The 20,313-nt window shown below is 38.8% G+C and overlaps 2 protein-coding genes across 6 annotated transcripts in view; both read left to right on the top strand.

Annotated features, from left to right (window-relative positions):
* The first annotated feature begins 8,169 nt into the window (after window positions 1-8,169).
* On the top strand, window positions 8,170-9,938 carry LOC131875199 (uncharacterized). The gene is made up of 2 exons (XM_059219256.1): window positions 8,170-8,282; window positions 9,488-9,938. The coding sequence occupies exons 1-2, from the start codon at window positions 8,170-8,172 to the stop codon at window positions 9,936-9,938; spliced, it is 564 nt and encodes a 187-aa protein (XP_059075239.1).
* A 2,799-nt stretch (window positions 9,939-12,737) lies between these two features.
* LOC131069034 (DNA excision repair protein ERCC-1) overlaps window positions 12,738-20,313 on the top strand; it is a 48,177-nt gene continuing 40,601 nt past the window's right edge. For 2 of the 5 annotated variants that reach the window (XM_059219939.1, XM_059219938.1), the window contains exon 1: window positions 12,738-13,119. In XM_059219939.1, coding sequence (XP_059075922.1) covers window positions 12,860-13,119 — 260 coding nt within the window. In that variant the 5' untranslated portion in view covers window positions 12,738-12,859. The remainder of the gene's footprint in view (window positions 13,120-20,313) is intronic. The other 3 variants (XM_059219937.1, XM_058004344.2, XM_058004341.2) reach the window with 3 other exon arrangements.

Genomic DNA, 20,313 nt, shown 5'->3' with positions numbered 1-20,313 from the left:
TCATATGCCACCTACAACTCAGGTACAACCATTCCCCATCATTACTCTATCGAAGTGCATATGCATTCTACATAATACAAAATATAACTATCAGCAAATTACTTATACATGCATGTTTTCCATATTTGGTTGTCCATACAAGATCGACAAAATATTGTTACAGGCTTTTCCAACAATACTACATAACCCAACCATCCACACAATTTAGAGAGCATTTTGTGTAAACTCCCTTCATCACCATAGTTTCCACTATATGTTATTCCACTATTAATTATATTGTCTCTAATATTATTTACGATTTGGAATACTTTACTTCTTTTGAATGCCACCATGTTTTAGTTTCTTTTCATAGTCGGCAAGTTCCCAACCAATGCATCACAAACTGTAATGTTCCTTCTTAATGACCTTTCCTAACATTATTGATGTTAATATTTCATTTGGTCCAATAATTACAATGTTTGTTATGTGTAGATGCATAGAACCATTTGCCATGATATTAGCACCAAATACTGTGACAAACTCCAACTTCTTGCACACTTATTCCCATTGCTACTACTGGTAAACTATACTTTCCTCCATTGCGAGATAGTTATAGTTCTCTTCTATCCAAACAAAATACTTACACTTTATCAATGCAACCATAAGCATCATCAATTTCATATCTCCACTGAAGAGACAAGCATCGAGTGGGCAATGAAATGCATTCTGGTTGCAATGCTTGGAAGGAAGCTTTGTTTGACATATGTATTTGAAGATACCTGGATCGAAATATTATTTATAACAACCATTTTGCATCAATGTACATATCATTGTCGTTGTACTCATTTACAAAAGTACACAACAATCTCCTTGAAAACAAATAAAGATAGGACAGACTTATTCCAAACATTTTTACACTATGAATGTTATTTTTCTTAAAATTCATTGCTCATCCTTCAATTACAAATATTCTGAAACATGTTGCCCAAATTTTGTAATGGGTTGGATTTTTTTGTATTTACAGTATGTTTTCCCTTTCCATGATATATATAAAAATTATTTTATATTTTTCTACTTAAGTTCCCCTCCATCCATCATTTAATGTTTTTGACAGACTCCCGCATTCTTGTATGTGCATATGATATAATTGCATTCTAATTTGCTTCATCTTCACCCAATTTATGTATCAAACATTTTTAATGAGGTTCTACTCTTCATACAATAACTATGTAGCCAAATAAACTGGCAAATTTCAATTCAAAATAGACTATTGATAATCTTATATAGAATTGTACATTATGGTTGTTAAGTGCAATTTCAATTTGTCACTAAAAAACTATGCATGTGTTCTACCAATTAAAACTCATCAAATTGGCACTCGTTCATGTAGTCAAATAATATTTACAAAAAATATAAGTTATATATGAATGATTTCCTCCATACACCTTACTAATACAAACAACAAACATAGATTGTTCTTAATGTGGTCCCTTCCAGAACTTTAATGCCGATTGCATCTTTAATATAGATTGAATCTTTCCAAAGATTCTAAACAAACAATTCAAAGTACATGCCCACACTAAACAATTAAAAGTCCGCTCATACATATAAAAACTTAAAATGAGTATAATTTTATATTGAATAAAAATCATATACATTAAAAAAAGCACCCGCCAATGATTACACTACTTGCCACTCACTTGCACTGCAAATTATATTCCTTTTTGTATCATACAATTGACCACAAATGCTTTTTGCACACATCGATTCATCATTTATATAGTCTATTTTAAAAAAAAAAGAAGCCATATTTTACTAATATGAATAACAATGTATTGTGTTCACACTCAAAGGACATTTACAATAATAGCATTTTGTAAGTTTCACGACCCTTAGATTAATCTCTTTCTCCTATACAAATATACATTTTTCTTAAGTTATGGTCCCTTCCCCAAATTTAATGGCAATCACAATTTTAATATCAATTGATTATTTGCAAAGTTTAAAATGACACAATGTGCATACCCATACTAAACTATTAAAACTCTACTTGTAGATATAAAAACTTCAAATGACCGGAAATTTATATTGGATAAACATCATATACAAAAAAAAAAAACCTCCATCAACAATTTCCCTCTTTATCATTGCCTTGCACTAAAAATCATATTCATTTTTGTTTCATAAAATTAAAAACAAATGGTTCTACAAACATTAATTCATCGTTTTATATAACAATTTAAAATAAAATAAAATATGTTGCCTATATCAATAATAACAAATTATATTCACAATCAAAGGACTTTTACAATAAAATTGTTTCTAGAGTCTCACATCCTTCAAATCAATCTCATTCTCTTATAGTTTAAATGTTCTCATTCATTGCGTGTTACATTCTTTGCTATTGCTTTCCCCAGTCTCTATTATAGCTCTCCACTTAAATACCCTTCTTCACTCCCTTCCCCTCTACACAACCCTTCCCTCGCTTTCTATTTATACTGCTTCACCTTCAATTTTATATTAAAAAAACTTTATATACCAATAAATAAATATTCATCCTAAAAGAAAACAAAAAAACTATTGACAACTCTAATGACTTTTACAATGAATTTATATTTCAACTTTCTAAACCTCTGATGTTAAATGCCTTGCCATTGATTACACCTTTTATGATCACGACACTGTTTAAAAAATTTGCATCTATCCACCACACATCTTCCCTGCACTTATGTTCCACCCATCTCTGTTCCCTACCCGTTCCCGCCTATCGGCTAATTGTTGCATGCAAACCATGCAACTACTAGTAATAGACATGACATCAAGATCCAGTGACCCACCAAAATTTTAGAGTCGAACATCATTTTTACGCCGAAGGCGTCTCTTATTTGAGATGGATGACCTGATTTGGATGATGAACGGTTATAAATACTTCTTAACCCTTGCAAGACGATCAAAATTATCTCGTCCATTCATTGTTCTTCCTATCCACTATTCATGTATTAATTTCGTTTGACATGAAACAAAATTCCTGACAAAGTGATAAAGCCAATAATCAGACAAGAATTGTGTCAGTGTTTTGCATTTGAATTTTATTAATGATTTATTAATTCACTATTTGTTTTATGCTTTTTGTCATTTCATTCAAAATTATTAACACGAGCTCATGCTTTTAATTTTTTTCTTAAACTTTTAAAACTTTGATTTTTATAGTTATTTTAATTATGATATATCTTAATAATAATAAAAATTTAATGTATAGATAATTATTAATTATATATTTAATTTTTTATTTAATATTATTTTTTAATTTTTTTATAATTATATCATAATATTATAAATATAATATTTAAATAATAAATTATATGTTTATTTTTAAAATTTTTTTTTATCTATTTTAATGATTATTATATTATAGTATACATGTAATTTTTTAGAATGTTATTATTCAACTTTTAAAAAAATTATACATGTAAATGATAGTAAGTTTTCAATAAATATGTATATTTTATAGTTATTTGTTTATTTAATAAATGTTAAAAACCTATTATTATTCACATAAATTTTAAATTATTATTTTTCTTAATATTTGGATTTTACATTTAATTTATTCTATTCTAATTTTTATTTATATTTTAAAAATTATTTTAATTATTTATGTCTTTTCAAGAAATTACAAATAATTATTAGAAAATGATGAAAAAAGAAACGAGAAACCAAATACTCAAATAGATGAAAGATATAAATTATTGTATATTTATAAAACAAAATTCAAGAATACATATATTTATAGTTATTTTATAGCTAATATAGCAATTATATTATGTCATACATTATGATTACTAAATTTAATGTAAGAATTATTATATAAATATAATTAATATAATATAACAAGTAGAATATCAAAATAGTAGAAATCTAAAACATATGACATGTAAATAAAAAATATTAAAAATATTGACTAAATATTTAGATTATATTTATAGATTGATTATATTCTAATATAATATATTAGAATATATTTAACAATATAAGAAATTTATATAATCTAATTATAAATATAAATTAAATATATAATCTAACAAATGAGATAAACAATATTATAAACAATTCGCGCTCTGCAACTCTGCAACTCTCCCGCCCGTTTTGAGATTCTGTGTGCCTGGATATCCGCCCCCCTGGGGAGGCCCCCCCTCCCCTGCTGGACCCAACACCCGCTTCCATGGTCGACGCACATGCCTTTGGGACGGTTGCGGGGTCCCCATGTTCTGTGGACCATATAGAAGAAAATGGCAATCTTCGCACCCTTTCCACTCCTCCGAGTCTGACAGATTCTGGACCGAATGAGGAGGAAAGGAATATACCCCATCCCGGGCCGGAAACTTCTGTCGGTCAGAAGGATAAGGATACTGGGGAGGTGAATCCCAAGTCTAGCTGGAAGAACGCCCTCCTTGGGTCAACAAATTCGCTCCCTCTTGACGCTGTGGCCTCCTTCTCCCAAATGGAAGACGAAACAAAAATCAAACTCTCGGACAACCTAATGGACAAAATCACCACCTCCCTTCACCTGGCAATAGTTGGTCGCTTCTTCTCCTTCCTACCTTCTATCGACATGGTCAGGCATTGGGCTAAATCTTGCTGGAAGCTTAAAGGAAGCCTGGAGGTCTCAGCCATGCTGGGGGAACTCTTTCTATTCAAATTTATCATTGAGGAGGACTTGATTTATGTCTTGTCAGGGTCCTGGGCGTATGGAAAGCACTTCTTCACCATGGCTAAATGGAAACCTGGTTTTGACCCCTGTGCAGAACTAAACCACATGGCCCCAGTGTGGGTTAGGCTACTCGGACTCCCTTTGGAGTTATGGGATGAACAAATCTTCTGATGGATAGGAAACTCGTTTGGTTGCTTTGTTGCAGCGAACTCGGTCACTCTCAACAAGTCCAGGTTGGTGTATGCTCGCTTTTGTGTCAATGTTACGATCAACAAAGCCCTACCGAACTTTATCTCCCTAAAGTCCAAATGGGGAAAATGGTCCCAGGCCATTGTGTACGAAAATGCCACTCTGTATTGCCAGAAGTGTAACACTCAGGGGCATTCCTATATAGACTGTAAAGCCCCTGTGGTAGCTGAACCCAAGATTAAGAATAAAGCCATCTGGGCCGAACCCATCAACCCTGGTGACCCGTCATCCTCGGCCCCTCTCGAGCAGACTATTAAGAATGTTATTCCTGAAGCCCTCCAGCACAATGACAAGAGCCTTGAGATCTTAAAAGCCCCAGCGGACCCAGTCAAAAACCCTAAATACACCCTGGAAGAGGGGGAGATCCCCCAGGCAGTCTCCCTCACCATGTCCCCCATCCCTCTCCCTTTTGCCTCCCCCCCACCCCATGCTCTCCTTGACCCAACCCCAGTTGTGGTTAAACCTCTCAAGATTGAAAGTTCCTTACCCACCACTCCAACCCCTTCCTCCCCTACAGCTAGGGATGGAGAGGAGTTCTTTGTAAACTCACTGGCAACTCCGTTGAATGTATCCCCCCCGTGTTCACTGCGGACGGATAGCGAAGAATGGATAACCCAGAAGAAGAAAGTCAAGGCCAAGAAAGCTGATGTGGGAGGAAACGAAAGCAAAGTTGGGAGACCTATAGTAAGAGTCCTGAGACAAAAGGTGATGGCAAGGGACATTACAAAGGGCAGACAACTGACCCTGGATAGGCTTAGCAAAAGTAAGAAATGAAGTTCCTCTCTTGGAACATAAGGGGTCTGAACAACCCCCAGAAGCAGTTCGCCATAAAACAAGTCATTCTTGAGATGAAAATCAACATCTGTCTAATACAAGAAGTTAAGATGCCTTCGCAAACCTTCGCTGCAATTACCGGTAAACTCTGGCCTGGAGCGGACTACCTATATGTCGACGCCTTGGGTGCGTCTGGAGGTATTGCTACCCTGTGGAATCCCATGAAAATAAAAGGCAAGCTATTTGCTAGCTCTCAATATTTCCTAGCGGTTTCTCTCCATTATGGTGATCTCTGCTGGCAGATGTTCAACATCTATGCCCCCAACTCTAGGGTGGGAAGACGGAACCTGTGGGAGGAAATTTCTAAGATCACTATGACTAATCAGAAGGACAGGATGATGCTTGTTGGGGACTTCAATGCCCCCCTCTACCCTTCCGAGAAGTGTGGTGGCCTGGAGGATTTCTTTGACAGCATGAGCGACCTAGCCACCTTCATCAACGCTTCAAACCTAGTGGATATTGACCTTCAAGGTGCCCCTTTCACTTGGTCGAATAACAAGAAAGGCAAAAACCTCATCCAAGTCAGACTGGATAGATTCCTGATCTCCACCAATTGGGATTTGGGAATGAGTTCCTTCCTGAAATCCCTCCCAAGGACAGTGTCTAACCACAACCCCCTTCTTCTCCACTAGAAAGACAGACCCTACCAGGGTCCACCCTCCTTCCGCTATGAAATCATGTGGGCCTCCCATCCTGACTTCAGGAATTTGGTCAGAGGCTGGTGGTCCACCCCAATCCAAGGGACCGCCATGTTCAGAGTAACGGAGAAACTAAAAAGAATCAGCAGGGAGGTCAAAGGATGGAATAGGAACACCTTTGGTGACATCTTTAAAAGAAAAAAGGACCTGGGATCTAGACTGGAACAACTTCAAATTCTAATGGCTACTGGTAACCCCCCGGACCCCATTTTGAAGGAGGAGGAAGATTGTCGTAAAAGCTGGAAAAATATCCTTGCCAAGGAGGAAGTGTATTGGAAACAAAGATCCAGGATCCAGTGGTTGAAGGAAGGGGACAGAAATACTGCCTTCTTCCATAGATCGGCTTCTAACCACAAGAGGAGGAACTACATCAAAAGTATTAAGGATGAAACGGGCCAGGAAATTTTTGATGACTCTCTGATTGGACAAAACGCGATGGACTTCTTCACCAGTCTGTATGCGGATGGTGGAATGGCCTTGCCGCTTCAGGACTGCCTCATTAGTAAATTGCCGATGGTCATTGAGGAAGACGACAACCGGCAACTCCTGTCCCCCATCTCTTCTGAGGAAGTTCACAGGGTGGTCTTTGCGATGGGAGCTTATAAAACATCGGGCCGGAATGGTTTCCCCCCGACTTTCTTCCAGGACTTTTGGGATATTGTTAGCTATGATGTTACTAAAGCTATCCAAGATTTCTTCAAAACGGGGAGATTGCTTAAAAAGATCAACAACACTTTCATTGTCCTCATCCCCAAGACCACCACTCCTAGCTGCCTGAAGGAGTATCGGCCCATAAGTCTTTGCAACACCATTTACAAGATCCTCTCCAAGGTTCTTGTAAACAGAATCAAACCTTTCCTGGAAAAACTTATTAGTCTGTCTCAGAAAGGCTTCGTCCTGGGACGTCAAATTCTGGATGCCGCCATTACTACTCATGAGATAATTCATCCCATGGATAGGAACAGATTACCAGGTATGGCCTTTAAACTTGATATATCTAAAACTTATGACAAGGTTGATTGGGAATTTCTTTTCAAAGTGCTCCTAAAACTGGGATTCAACAAAAAAATGGTGAGTATGATTCGTGAATGTGTTACCACGGTCCAATTCTCAGTCCTAATTAATGGGACTCCTAGGGGAGGCTTCAAAGCTGAGAAGGGTATCCAGCAAGGCGACCCCTTATCCCCTTACCTTTTTATCATGATAGTTGAAGTCCTAAATAGAAATGTGACTAATCTAGTCACCAATGGTAGGCTCCAAGGATTCAAAGCAGCCTCCATGCTCCCCCCTACTAATATCCAGCAGTTCATGGATGACACATTCCTTTTTGGCAGAACTTTGGTCATGGAGGCTAAAGGTTGGAAGACCCTTTTGGAGGACTATGCCAAGGCGTTGGGACAATGCATCAACTATGAGAAGAGTAATCTCTACTTCTTCAACACTCCAAATGACCTCCAACTCAGAATCCTCTCCATCCTCAGATGCAAAATGGCTACTCTCCCAGTGACCTACCTGAGACTCCCTCTCACTGTCAAGGAAGTCACCCCCACCTTTTGGAACTCTATCTTGGAAAGAATGCGGAAAAAGCTTGCGAGATGGAAAGGGAAATTTCTCAGTAGCGCGGGGAAGCTCTAGCTCCTCGCTGCCTCCCTACAGGGAATTCCGGTCTACTTCCTCTCCATGTTCAAACTATCAGGGACCATGGGTGAGAAGCTGGAAAAAATTCAAAAAAACTTTTTATGGACTGGCTTAGAGGAAAAGAAACGCCTGGCTCTGGTTAATTGGGATACTGTGTCTACCCAAATCTCTGGGAGGTTTGGGAATACGAAAGATTAATGCCCTCAATAAGGCGCTAATTGCCAAGGTGGGATGGACCCTGGCTAAAGGGGAGGCGGACTGGTGCAACATCATCAAAGCTAAGTATTTGGACTGGGAGCATTTCTTCTATAGTCTCAACTCATTTGACCTTCCCTAAGGTTCCAAATTATGGAACAACATCCTTAAAATCAGAATGATGGTCAAAGATGGTCTGAAGTGGCAGCTTGGAGATGGCAAAAAGGTGAGATTCTGGGAGGACTTTTGGACTAAGGACAGACCGTTAATCAACACTTGCTTCCATTAAATCAGGAACCATTTCAAGGCTATCCTGGGGGAGTTTGCTGCGGATTATTTGATCCCAGGAAGTGGTTGGAAGGACTTAGTCCACATCTGCAACAATCAACTGAACTTGGTCCCCCTGGCTCAGGAATTGCAACTCTTATTGCTGAAAACTAGAATTCCCATGATCATGAATAAAGACAGCTTCATCTGGAAAGAGACTCAATCAAGCCAGTTCTCGGTCAAATCTGCTTACTTTCAGCTCCTAAAACCCATTGCGGATGCGGAAGGTTGGAAGAAAGTTTGGAACCCTCAGTTAATTCCCAAAATTAATTTCTTTTGGTGGTCCCTCATGCATGGCGAAACCCTCACGCTTGATAATTTGAAAAAAAAGGGGATTCCATCTCCCCAATAGATGCAGCTTATGTAAAAAGGACGAGGAATCTATTGAGCACCTTTTTATTCTTTGTCCCTTTGCAACTCACATTTGGTCTGTCACGCTTCAGAAATGTGGTCTGTGTTGGGTCTTCCACAAGAATATTAAATTTTTTGTGTTTGATTGGACCCCCCCTTCCTATCATCCCCTCATCATTAAACTTTGGAAACAAATTCCTCCTCACATCTGCTGGGCTTTGTGGAAGGAGAGAAACAACAAAATTTTCAGAGACACTGAGACCCCTTCGGACTTTGTTGCCCTCACCTGCTTCAAGTTGATATCGGAGAATCTAGAAGCTACAAAATGGAAACTCTCGCCTTATCCTCCTGATGAGACAAATGAGAAGATAACTTGAGGCTGGAAGCTCCCCCCTGGATTCGACCATTTCAACGACAACACCAAGAAAAAGAGACACATGACTAGGTGGTCTCCCCCCAGAATTCACTGGTTTAAATTGAATTTTGATGGCTCTGCTCAATGCAACAGTCAGGCTGGTGGTGGAATCATCAAGGATCAACTAGGGGACATGATTGCAGCCTATGCTGGCAACCTCAGTGAAAGCTCAGTCACCCAAGCTGAGGGAATGACCCTCCTCTGGGGGTTGAAAATGGCTAACGACATAGGAATAAAGCATCTGGAAATTGAAGGAGATTCTAAAGTTATTATCGACTCTATCAAAGGGAAGGCTTCAGCTGGGTGGAAAGTGGAACCCATTCAGAGGGATATTAGGCAGTTGCTGGTCAAAATGGAGGACTTCACCATAGACCACATCTTCAGAGAAGGAAATAGAGCGACAGACTCCATGGTGGCTAAAGGAAGGCTGCAGATGGGCTTACGATGCTGGAGGAACCCCAATACGCTGCCAATCACTGTTAAGGAAATCCTGGATAAGGAAAAAACCTTATGCCAGGAAAGGACTAACCCTTTCGCCCAATGATGAAGGAAAATATGTTAACTTTTTCAAATTGGCGCGGAGATCCCGCCAATTTCTACCAAAAAAGGACACGTAGCAGAGATATACAGAGTCATCACTACCACAGGGGATGAATTTATAAAGAAAGGACTGACATCAAGAATGATTACCTTTCATTTATGACTCAGATGGTACCAATTGGCAACGACAAAGGCGGCGCTGAGGAGCTGTCAACTCACATTGGCCCAAGTGATAGCTCGCACGCTCTTAGTAGATTTCAAGCCAACGATATCTACGAGACCTTAAAGGTTAATAATTACTATGATTATTACAACCGTTTAACCCAAGTCTGGCACATTTTTCCTAACCATTTCATCTTGAGTTTGCTTCGGCTCTGCATTCTGGTTTTCTGTTATTTTCAAACTGCGAAGCTGGAGGATTCTAAAATGGGGGGGGACAGGCTTAGGCTGGAACCCAACAAAGTTGAGGAGTTCAAAGCCAAACCTGCGACTTGGTTCGTGTGCACCGAAGGAGGCATTGACAAATTTATGGAGAACATGAAGAGCAACAACGAGAGACTCTCTAAACAATTTGTATCCTCCTGGGAGGACAGAAGGGTGACTGTGGGAGGAATCTCCTTCGAAATTAATGAAGAGGTCATACCCTAGGCTACGAGCCTCTCTATGGAGGGTAGAAAATGGAAAAAACAGAGCCGCATTACGGACTCTACCAGCGTTAACTAGTTTTTCCGCCATGACGAGAATCCTGTCAAGAGGGCCGGAGGCTTTAACAGAGAGGAACTCCTGCACCGTTGGGACGAAGTCTGCTACACTGTGATGAAGTACTTCACGCTCGAAGGCAGGTATGGCATTTTTTACTATTACCACCTCCCCTTCCTGAACCATTTGAGGAACAAAGACCTCATTTCCATTTTGTTCTTTTTGTTGCACTCGATGGATGCTAACGTTAAAGACATAGTTGAAGCCAAAAAGAAAGGAAAAGACTTTCCTATCCTGCACCAGGGCCTTATGCTCTGCTTGTTCAACTTCCACCTCGCCCTTTGCCCACCCCCCTCCATTTCTGTGCAGAATGTAGGCCCCTCGACCCAACCCTTGACCATCAATGATTCAAGCTCCTGTGGCATGAAACTTGGCTCCTCCATTAAGAAAACCAAGAATCACTCCTCGGAAGAGGTCAGAACCCCTAAAAAAGTTAAAATCCAAGAAATTGATTTGGACCCGGACTTTACTGAAGATGCCAATACGCCCCGCCGCTCTACCAGATTAGCCTCTAAACCCTCTGATAAATCCCTAAGAGACTCCTCCTCACATGACACGGGCAACTCCATTCCGACTGATAAAACCCCCCAGGCCCAACTCAAACATTCCCCCCTTTCTGTGAGCTCAACCCATGTTTCCGATAGTCCGGCCGCCTCTTTGAGCCCGAAGCCTGCCAATTACCCGTCCCCGACCTGTAGGATTGAGAAAGTGATGGTTATTGAAGAAGCCAGTAGTGTGAAGGAAGAAGATCCCAACCTGACGGAGCTCAGGAAAAAGATAGAAGCCCTCTCTGACAACATGCAGGTGATTACTAGCAGACTGGAGGCGACGGAGTCCAAGATGCATGATGTGTCTAAATTCGCTCTGAATGTCATGAGATGCTTGGCCACTACTCCGTGCCTTTTGCAGGATAGTGTGGACAAAGGAAAAGCCAAGGAGGATGAGGACTTTAAAGGCCTGTTCAAGTTCCTTGCTAAGGAATGGGCGAAGAAGCTACTCCCTAAGAAGAGCCGTGGGAAAAAGAATTAACATTCTGTATGTGGAGGAATTTTTTGCTTATGCGGTGTAGTAAGCTTGATAGGTCTAGTTGCGGCTTATATTTTTATTTTAATGCTTATAGCCCTGCGTGGCACTGGAAGTATACACTGACTGGTTATATTTTATTGCTGTTAAACTCTCGTATGATGGTTTTTGTTTTTGACAGAGGTAAAAGGCTGCTTATGTGCTGATTGTTTGCGGACAATGGTCCTTCCATTGTTCTTCTAATTGTATCTACGGGTCAACCCCCTCATTTTTGGCTGCTGTTATTATAAAAAACAAATGAGATATATTGTAATAAGAAAATATGCTAATATAATGATTATATGATATTTCATACAATATGATTATTATATTATTATTTATTATTAATTTATCTTTCCCTTTCTCTTCCTTGCTCTCTTTATCTCGTCCTCTTTTTATCTCCCCTACTATTTCTCTCTTCATTTGTCCATCTATGTTTGTTTGTCTATCTTTAATTCTCATCTCTTTGCCCACCTCTCTCTTCTCTTCCTGGACTTGATTATCTTCTTGATTTAGAGGTTTTCTTTTAGTATATTTCTTTATGTTTGTTTGTCTATCTCTAATTCTCATCTCTTTACCCACCTCTCTCTTCTCTTCGTAGACTTGATTATCTTCTTAATTTAGAGATTTTCTTTTAGTATATTTCCCTATAATTAGATGCATAAATGATTTGAAGCTCTAGCACTTATCCTTTGAAATCTTTGTTGCATACTACCAATCAACCTCACATACTACACAAATGAATGCAAAAATAAACTCATTTTTTAATTAACTTTCTACACATCTTCCACTACACATTACACACCAAGATACAATTGCTACCCAATTTTTATTCACATTATGATAACTTCTATACTCAAATTATTTACATTATGATAACCTCTACACCCAAATTATTCACATTATGATAACCTATATACCCAAATTAAAATTAAGACTCCACGAGACGAAACAATAAATTAAACCTTTACCTCATAACCTCTATACCAAAATTAAGACTCCACGAGACGAAGCAATAAATTAAACCTTTACCTCAGCCCTTGCTTTGCAAACCTCGAATCAAAGGTGTCGAGTTCAACTTCCACAGCAATCCAGGTGGAAGAAATGGGCACTGAGAAAGATCAACAACAGCAGGAGTTGAGAAATTTTTTAGTAAGAGTTCCGTCCCACGAAGAGGTGTCAGAGAAATCCGGGGCTCAGCCACTTCCTTCACTCTTTCGGCCTTCATCGGAGCCTCCTGCCTCATTCACTCAAGCTTTTTCTTTCGTTAAAAATAGCGAATTTTACACGCCACCGCCACCGCCACCGCCATCCTCTTCAAATGAGGCGTCTTCTTCTGCTGGAGCATCTTTAAACTCATCACTGTAAGTTTTTATCTCTCTTAAATCACCTGCAATTTTGAATTTTACATAACTGAGTTTTATCTGTAATTCATTATTTGTCCTTATGATAGCCCGGAATGTCTATGCTCCGAAACAAAAAATTCCAGACGCCATTTTCATCCAAATGGTTCTGTCTCTCAATAACTATGAATGGGTGACACCTAAAGTCTGCAAATCTTTTTCTAAACTACCCGTGACGTCACAGTCGATGTTGTAGAAACTGCTCTCGAAGCTGTTTTTATCTAGAAATTTCCCTCTGTGCAGGGAATTGATCTCTTTAAAAATTGTAACATTTCAACCATGGGAGGGCGACCCTAGACATTGACGTTTCCAAAGGAAATACGCTTTACGCTTGAATCCTGGTCTTTCAATAACTATGGTCTTAAGAAACCCGGGCTCTCTAAACATTTTCCCTTTTAACCATGGCGGGGAAATTGGGGACGTTGATGCTTTCAAAAACACAAGTATACAACCATGGGATGGTTAAACGAAAACGTGTCAAGTTTATTTTCATCCATAACAAGAGCCTTGAACTAACTATAGGCTACAGAACCCTGAATTGTTTTAAAATTCTTCTGAACTAACAAGTGTGACTGTGAACTTTGAAGTTTTTCATTGATTATCTCAACCTGATTGTATCTGAACTTCTATTAATGGATGTCTCATGCCGGTGACAAGTTGTTCAGGCATTTTATGTAAGTGGGTTTGTATTTTTTAATATCATCATTAAATGTTAACACTACAATAAAGGAGAGTTGGCGAATCAGCTCACCAGAATCCCTCATGAAGTATAAGGCCATTTTTAGTTACGATATTGTTCTAGTATCATGAAAATTTGATTTTACCCTGGCATTTGATGAACCCAAAATGATTTCTCTCAAAATGTGGTTTACCTTTGGATATTTGGTAGCTTTGGCTGTCTAACGGAATCTTCAATTATGTGTTTATGATATGTTGTGCATATATTACCCTACCTTTGGCTCCTCCAACACACAGTAAGTGCTAGCATAAACGCTACAATAAAAAGAATAAAATGAAAGACACCATTTCTCCTTTGAGACACAAAATGTAAGTGCTAGTATAAACACTACAATAAAAAGAATAAAATGAAAGACACCATTTCTCCTTGGAGACACAAAATGGGCTATGAGATGCAAAAATGGGCAATGCTACAGGATCTTACAGTGGCACCAAGCTTCAATGTGTGAAATACCATAAAAACAAGATGAATATGAAACACAATAAATATTCTTTTCTATTATTCAACAAAGAGTTCAGAGTCATCTCCAAGCAAAATTTCACATTAGTTTATCATAAATCTTCAATGCTTACTCTGGACTCAAAAAATATGTATACATCATCATATAGTCAGAATAAATATGCATGCAGGGGTCGGTCATCCTCTCAACTCAAAGAAGAAAGACATATTTTTTATGCAGTCCAAAAACATCACACCAATAAACTAAGGTTCCAATCATTACATAGGGAGAATGCTTGGAAATCTTTCTTTGTAAATTTCTTCAAAAAAAACAAATCTATCAAAAAGTAATTTCTTCAATATTTTGCATCATCTTGTTTTTTTTTTGATCGGTAATAGTTTTTGAATTATATTAATGCAAAATTTTAAGCATACAAAAATGCAGTCTCCCATAGTCCATTTACATACTGTAGGCAACAAACCCCCATACTACCCACAACCATACGGTATGTTCTAAAAAACCATACAACCTATGCAAGTCCAAAAAAGACCAGTTCAATGCTGCTCCTGCCAAACCCAAATATTACAGAAATAGTTTAGTTTTAACAGTTAACTATTATCAGAAAATTTGTAAAAGCATATAAAAACAATGGCCAAATGGCTACTCACTCGCTGTCGCCCTGGCTCTCCTTCTCCCCTCCCTCCTTGGTGCCAGAGCTTTACCTCTTGCCGCTTCACATTTCATCTTTGGGATGCAATCCAAACATCCGAAGTCAGGGTCACCTTCCAAGCTCCCCAGCAACTGAACAACCCGTCCTTCCTCAAACCTGTCTCTCAGGTCTCTATTAGCTTCCATCTGTGCTACCACCTGTAATGCCTTCAGGACTTCGTCCACCCTAATTAGTTTCACACATAGCTTCATAGCTTCCCATCCAATACGAGCACATTCACGACACTGTTCTTTTATATCATCCTCCAGCCAGCGGACAAAAGGCAGCGGCTCCTCCTGGTCATCTCCCTCATTGATACGAATTCCTACTCGAGGCACAACCCACTCCAAAAGTGAGTCTAGATTGAGCAAGTACTCCTCATCAATCAATTTGGTCAATGTGAGTCTAATCTCCTCCACCTCCGGCTCAAACTCGCATGCCCATGCCAGAATCAAAGAGTACACCTCCATATTCGTCCGGTATCGATGATTGACAAACACCACCTCTTCTGCAAGCATGAGGCGAGCCGCACTCCACAACTTCTCCGCCTTGTAACGGAAAAGTCCCGGCATCCTCTTCTCCGTCACCTTGCCCAGGAATGGCACCAACTTCTTATCTGTGCGCAGAGTGAAATTTGCCTCCATAGTCACCTGCAAATTGAAACTGCACCAGCTTCTGCAATGACAATGTCATAAAAGCCACAAAGTAGTGCAATCAATTAAAAAACACACAAACACTAGCTTGCAAACCAAAAGGAAATAAATTTCTCCACCGTCGTTTAGGATGAGTAATGAATGCAGAAGTAATGGCATAAATGTCGTGAGATTGCACGGAAGATTTGCTGCCATCCTCCACCCGCACCAAACTGTGTGACCTGCCAAAGATAACTACCACATTCAAGGAGCAAGTGCCAACTTGCGTGGTGTATTTGCCAAAAAACTTCCCTCGCTTGTGTATTGCAGGCTGCAAATTCCTAAAAGACTGCATTTAAGACCACCTCCATAGTCTTCCATCTCCTTTCCACCACTTGGCCATATAACTGTCCATATCACATCCAATATTAGATAGCAAGTCTGCCACTGCATTTGCTCCTCACCTGACATGGGAGACACGAAATTCCACAAATGATTTGAGCTTCTCTCGGATCGTAGACACCCAGCGGTTTATTTTCCAGCATGGAGTGTTGCCTTTAGCAATTGTGTTAATAACTACCTGAGAATCTCCTTCCAAGTGCAGCCGTTGGACTTTCATATTTAAAGCCAACTTAGTTGCCAGAAGTGCCGCCTGGACCTCCGCTTCATTATTCGTACCATCCTGCAGACATTGTGCTCCTTTGAAGAGGATAAACCCATTATCATCCCTCGCCACCACCCCAACACCTGAGATTCCCGGATTTCCTCTTGAAGCACTGTCAAAATTGACCTTTATCCACTCTTTACTAGGTGGTTCCCATTTGACATCCCCTATATCAGAAAAAGGATCAACCCCCGAGGACCCATTAACGGGTTGTTGCATCTTGTTTTGAGCAATGTGCTCTGGTGGATCTAGAATAAGAGAAACAAGTGTGTTTTTGAAAATGAGTATGGGGATACTATTGACTTAAAAAGGAAAGTCATTCTATCCTTTGTGATTTTTTAGGCCTACAGGTAATTAAACATACAATGAGATTTTAGACAATTTCTAAGAATTGGATACTTCGCTAATAAGTCCATTTTCAAAATGCTGGTAGGCAGAATTTAGAGACCATCCTTGGTTCTGATGAGGTGAATGTAGAAGCTGGAATGATAAAGGAAACTGCCAAAAATGAAAAGGGTGGAAAGGCTTTCCAACAAATGTCATATGAAGAGTGATGGAGAGAAGCTTTGTAGCTCATTTATTAGGGCCATTCTAGTAGCAGTGTGAAAGATCAATTTAGGAAGGGTCTCTTGGAAGTAATGAAATAAATATGAAGGCTCCTAACCCTAACAGTGAATTCCAGGTAGAAAACCAAGTTAATAAGGATGGTCAAGTGAGGCAGGGGTTCAAATGAAAAATACAATCTGCTCATCTAACAGTTACAAGACTGAAAACGAAGAATAAGACTTTGTAAGTTGTCCTGCAAAGGAAGCTGCACGGATAATGATGAGACTGTGGATCCTACATGAGACTTTGGACAAAATCTTTCTAAGAGAAGACCCATAAATGAGTAGAATCGGCAAGGTGATTTTAGCAGGTAACACGAGAGCCTCACGAGCAAACAATTTGATTGAAGTTCTGGTGACTCCTAACTCCTTTGCTTTAAAGGTCATTTCTCAACTCCAATAAGGTCTATGAGCAATAGCTTCAATAGTGAACTCTAATATGGTCATGGGTGAACTCTAATATGAAAGAGATGAATGCTTCCACTGAAAAAGGTTGGATCTATGAAATTGATGACATGAATCATACCTGTTCTATAGTTGCCAACATGCTTATGTTTACTACACCTGGACATAAATTCTCCTCGTGCAAGGATAACACTGAACAGAGAAAATAAAACTTGTACAGAGCTGATCCCAAATGAATATATGAAATGGGTGGAAGCAAGCTTAACTTATTATGGTGATCAACTACTTGATAATGGATCAATGCAAGTTCTAAAGACACAAAATAAATACTTGATAAGTAAAATTGGCTGTGAATATAAGATTTGCTAACAAGTGTTTGAGGAAGGGGCGATTCCCGCTTCTGTACAAGTTGTTCCTTCTGTTGTCTCTTGTACTTAGATGTATCTGCTCCCACTACTTTTAGAACTTGATAGACTAGATTATTAGCAATGCGTCTGACTGTTCATAATTTTTTGATACATTTACACCTTTTCAATTAAAAAGATTTAAAATACAAACAATCCCCAACAATGCTAACACAGATTGACATAAAACAGAAAGATAGATAGACCTAAATGCACTCTATAACGGCATACTCTATTCTAGGCAATTATAACCAACTGAAAAACAGACTAGTAAATTACTTAAAACCAGTTGATATCCATGGATTAGGTTTATATCCAAATCTGAAGAACATGGGAAAGTTGAGAGAAGGAAATCTCAGCAATCATAAATGTATACCCATACAGCTTGACAAGTTATAAGCATGAATGGAATGAAACAGAGTAGCTGGATGCACCCCTGCCCCTCCCTAGGCACATGTACATTGTAAATTGCTAGACCGAGTTATAATTTTTATGTAGCAATTATGTGTCTATATTGCTTTTAAATTAATGAAGATCTCCTCTAATTACTTAGAAAATTGTGTTCAATATATGTGTATGTGTTTTTTACAAATGTTGTATCCAGCCATATCCATATTGGGGGTCTTAAAAATTGGCAGTATCCCTATCTGATATTGCTTCCGTATCTATATCCATATCCATGTGAGCAGTTTTGCAGCTGCAATGTTGTTTTTTTCCTTATTTCATTTTGTGCATAAACTTGGGTCTCAAAACAACCAACAAACAATATTTGAGGCAGATGCATAATTACAAGTGGGAAAGCCTACTTGATTAGCCTACCTCATGAATTGGAGCATTACAGGGCTGTGATCTTTGCGTATCTCCTGCATTTACGATAATGTGGAATAGCTCAGAATTCCATTCAAGAGAGAAATAATTTGTTGCTTATTTCTCCATCTCCAAGCTTATAATAATCTGACATTTACATAATGATTCCTCTCCCAACAATACAACTTGGTCACAATGGACTAACCGATTATAAGGCATATACAGATCTACCTAGAACTTGGGTCTATACAGTCAGGCTTGTTGTTATATACGAATCCACCTGGCAACATGGGTCTCCACAGCTGAGTATATGTTATCTTCACTTTGCATAGTCATCAATTTCCTTGATGATTTTCCTTACCTACTATCTCTACAGAATCCTTGGCATTCTAACTGCAGGTCTTCAAGCACTTCACAGATGGTTAGCAACTCAAACCACAATGAAATTATTCCAATGATTATATCTCATCTACAACAGGTTCCACTTGTGAGCAAGTCTTTTGACTAACACCTCGCCACTCCTCCAGTGGTGAAATCCATAAGATAAGACAACCTACATAATGTCAAGCCATTTGGTATGTTGCCAACTTTGGTTCACTCTTCTCCCATATGACAATTAATAATCAAGAAAATTGATGATGACCTCCATGCATCGTTATTGTTCATCCCTTTTCTCAATTAATAAAAGTTATGATCCTAAGTGAACTTCCTGAGATCTCTATGGTAAGACTTTTTACAAATTCAATTTTAGTATCTTCTTCTACTTTACAACTTCTATTTGGTTTTGTTCTTAAGCATAAATGACACTCAGTGGCTTTTCCTCCAAGGATAACACCATAGATTTTATTACCGTACACCCTTGATCCAACCGTTGTGCTCTCCAATTAAATCTCCTGAGTATGGAGATCTCCTTCATATGATGATCCTTTTGGCATTGAGAATGCATTTCGATCTCAAAAATGTCTAATTCCAATGTCTTTCAATTTTCAAGTCCTATCATTTAACATTTAGATTATCCATTTTGGGACTTCATCATCATTGTTTGTGTTCTGCATTCATTCCATGCTCCATCAAGTTCTATCTTCTTTTATCTTGACTTTGTAGCAATAAGATGCTTCTGGTTCACTCATTAAAATTGGGTACAAGATCCTCAAAGCAGGGAGGAAATGATGAAGTCACTCTTAACGATCTTCTTCCTTTTAATTCTGTCTGTCATGAATACTATGACGAATTGGGTTGTGTTTGAGCTCACCACAAGTACTTTGATGTCTTCAAATGTTTTCCTGTTTTAACGAAGGCTGAAATGTACACCTTTTTTTTAGGCTGCAGGAATTGGGTAGGCCCCCTACAAACTGCAGTGCACCTAATAAACTTTTTAATGTGACCGGTGATGCTGGTGTGACACGTCCTCTGGCACCACGTGGGCTGGGGGATCCTGGACCACAGGAAGTTCTCACCAATTGAGTGAGCCCCCCAGCCCTGAAATGTCCACCTTTAAATAAATTACTATATACGACTTTTTTAAATCCAGAAACTTCTGTCTTGACTGCAGAATTCTGAATTTCTTAATTTTCTTTTCCTTTTCACCATGGCCAAAATGTTCATGTTTTAGATTTTTTTCTATGTGCTGTTTTGATCCAGTTTCTGTCTTGTAATAAATATTGATTATGGAAACTTGAAATCTTATGAAAATTAAAATCGTCCCCTTTTAATCATGGAGGGGTGACCAGACTTTGATGTGTAAATAAGTT

The sequence above is a fragment of the Cryptomeria japonica genome, chromosome 4 (assembly GCF_030272615.1).
Source record: "Cryptomeria japonica chromosome 4, Sugi_1.0, whole genome shotgun sequence".
Lineage (NCBI taxonomy): Eukaryota > Viridiplantae > Streptophyta > Pinopsida > Cupressales > Cupressaceae > Cryptomeria > Cryptomeria japonica.
This window is presented reverse-complemented; position numbering and strand designations above follow the sequence as displayed.

Coding starts and splice junctions, on each gene's coding strand:
- LOC131875199 (XM_059219256.1), top strand. CDS start 8,170: ATGGGTGAGAAGCTGGAAAAAATTCAAAAAAACTTTTTATGGACTGGC. Junction 8,283..9,487: donor TCTACCCAAATCTCTGGGAG/GTTTGGGAATAC, acceptor TCAATGCAACAG/TCAGGCTGGTGGTGGAATCA.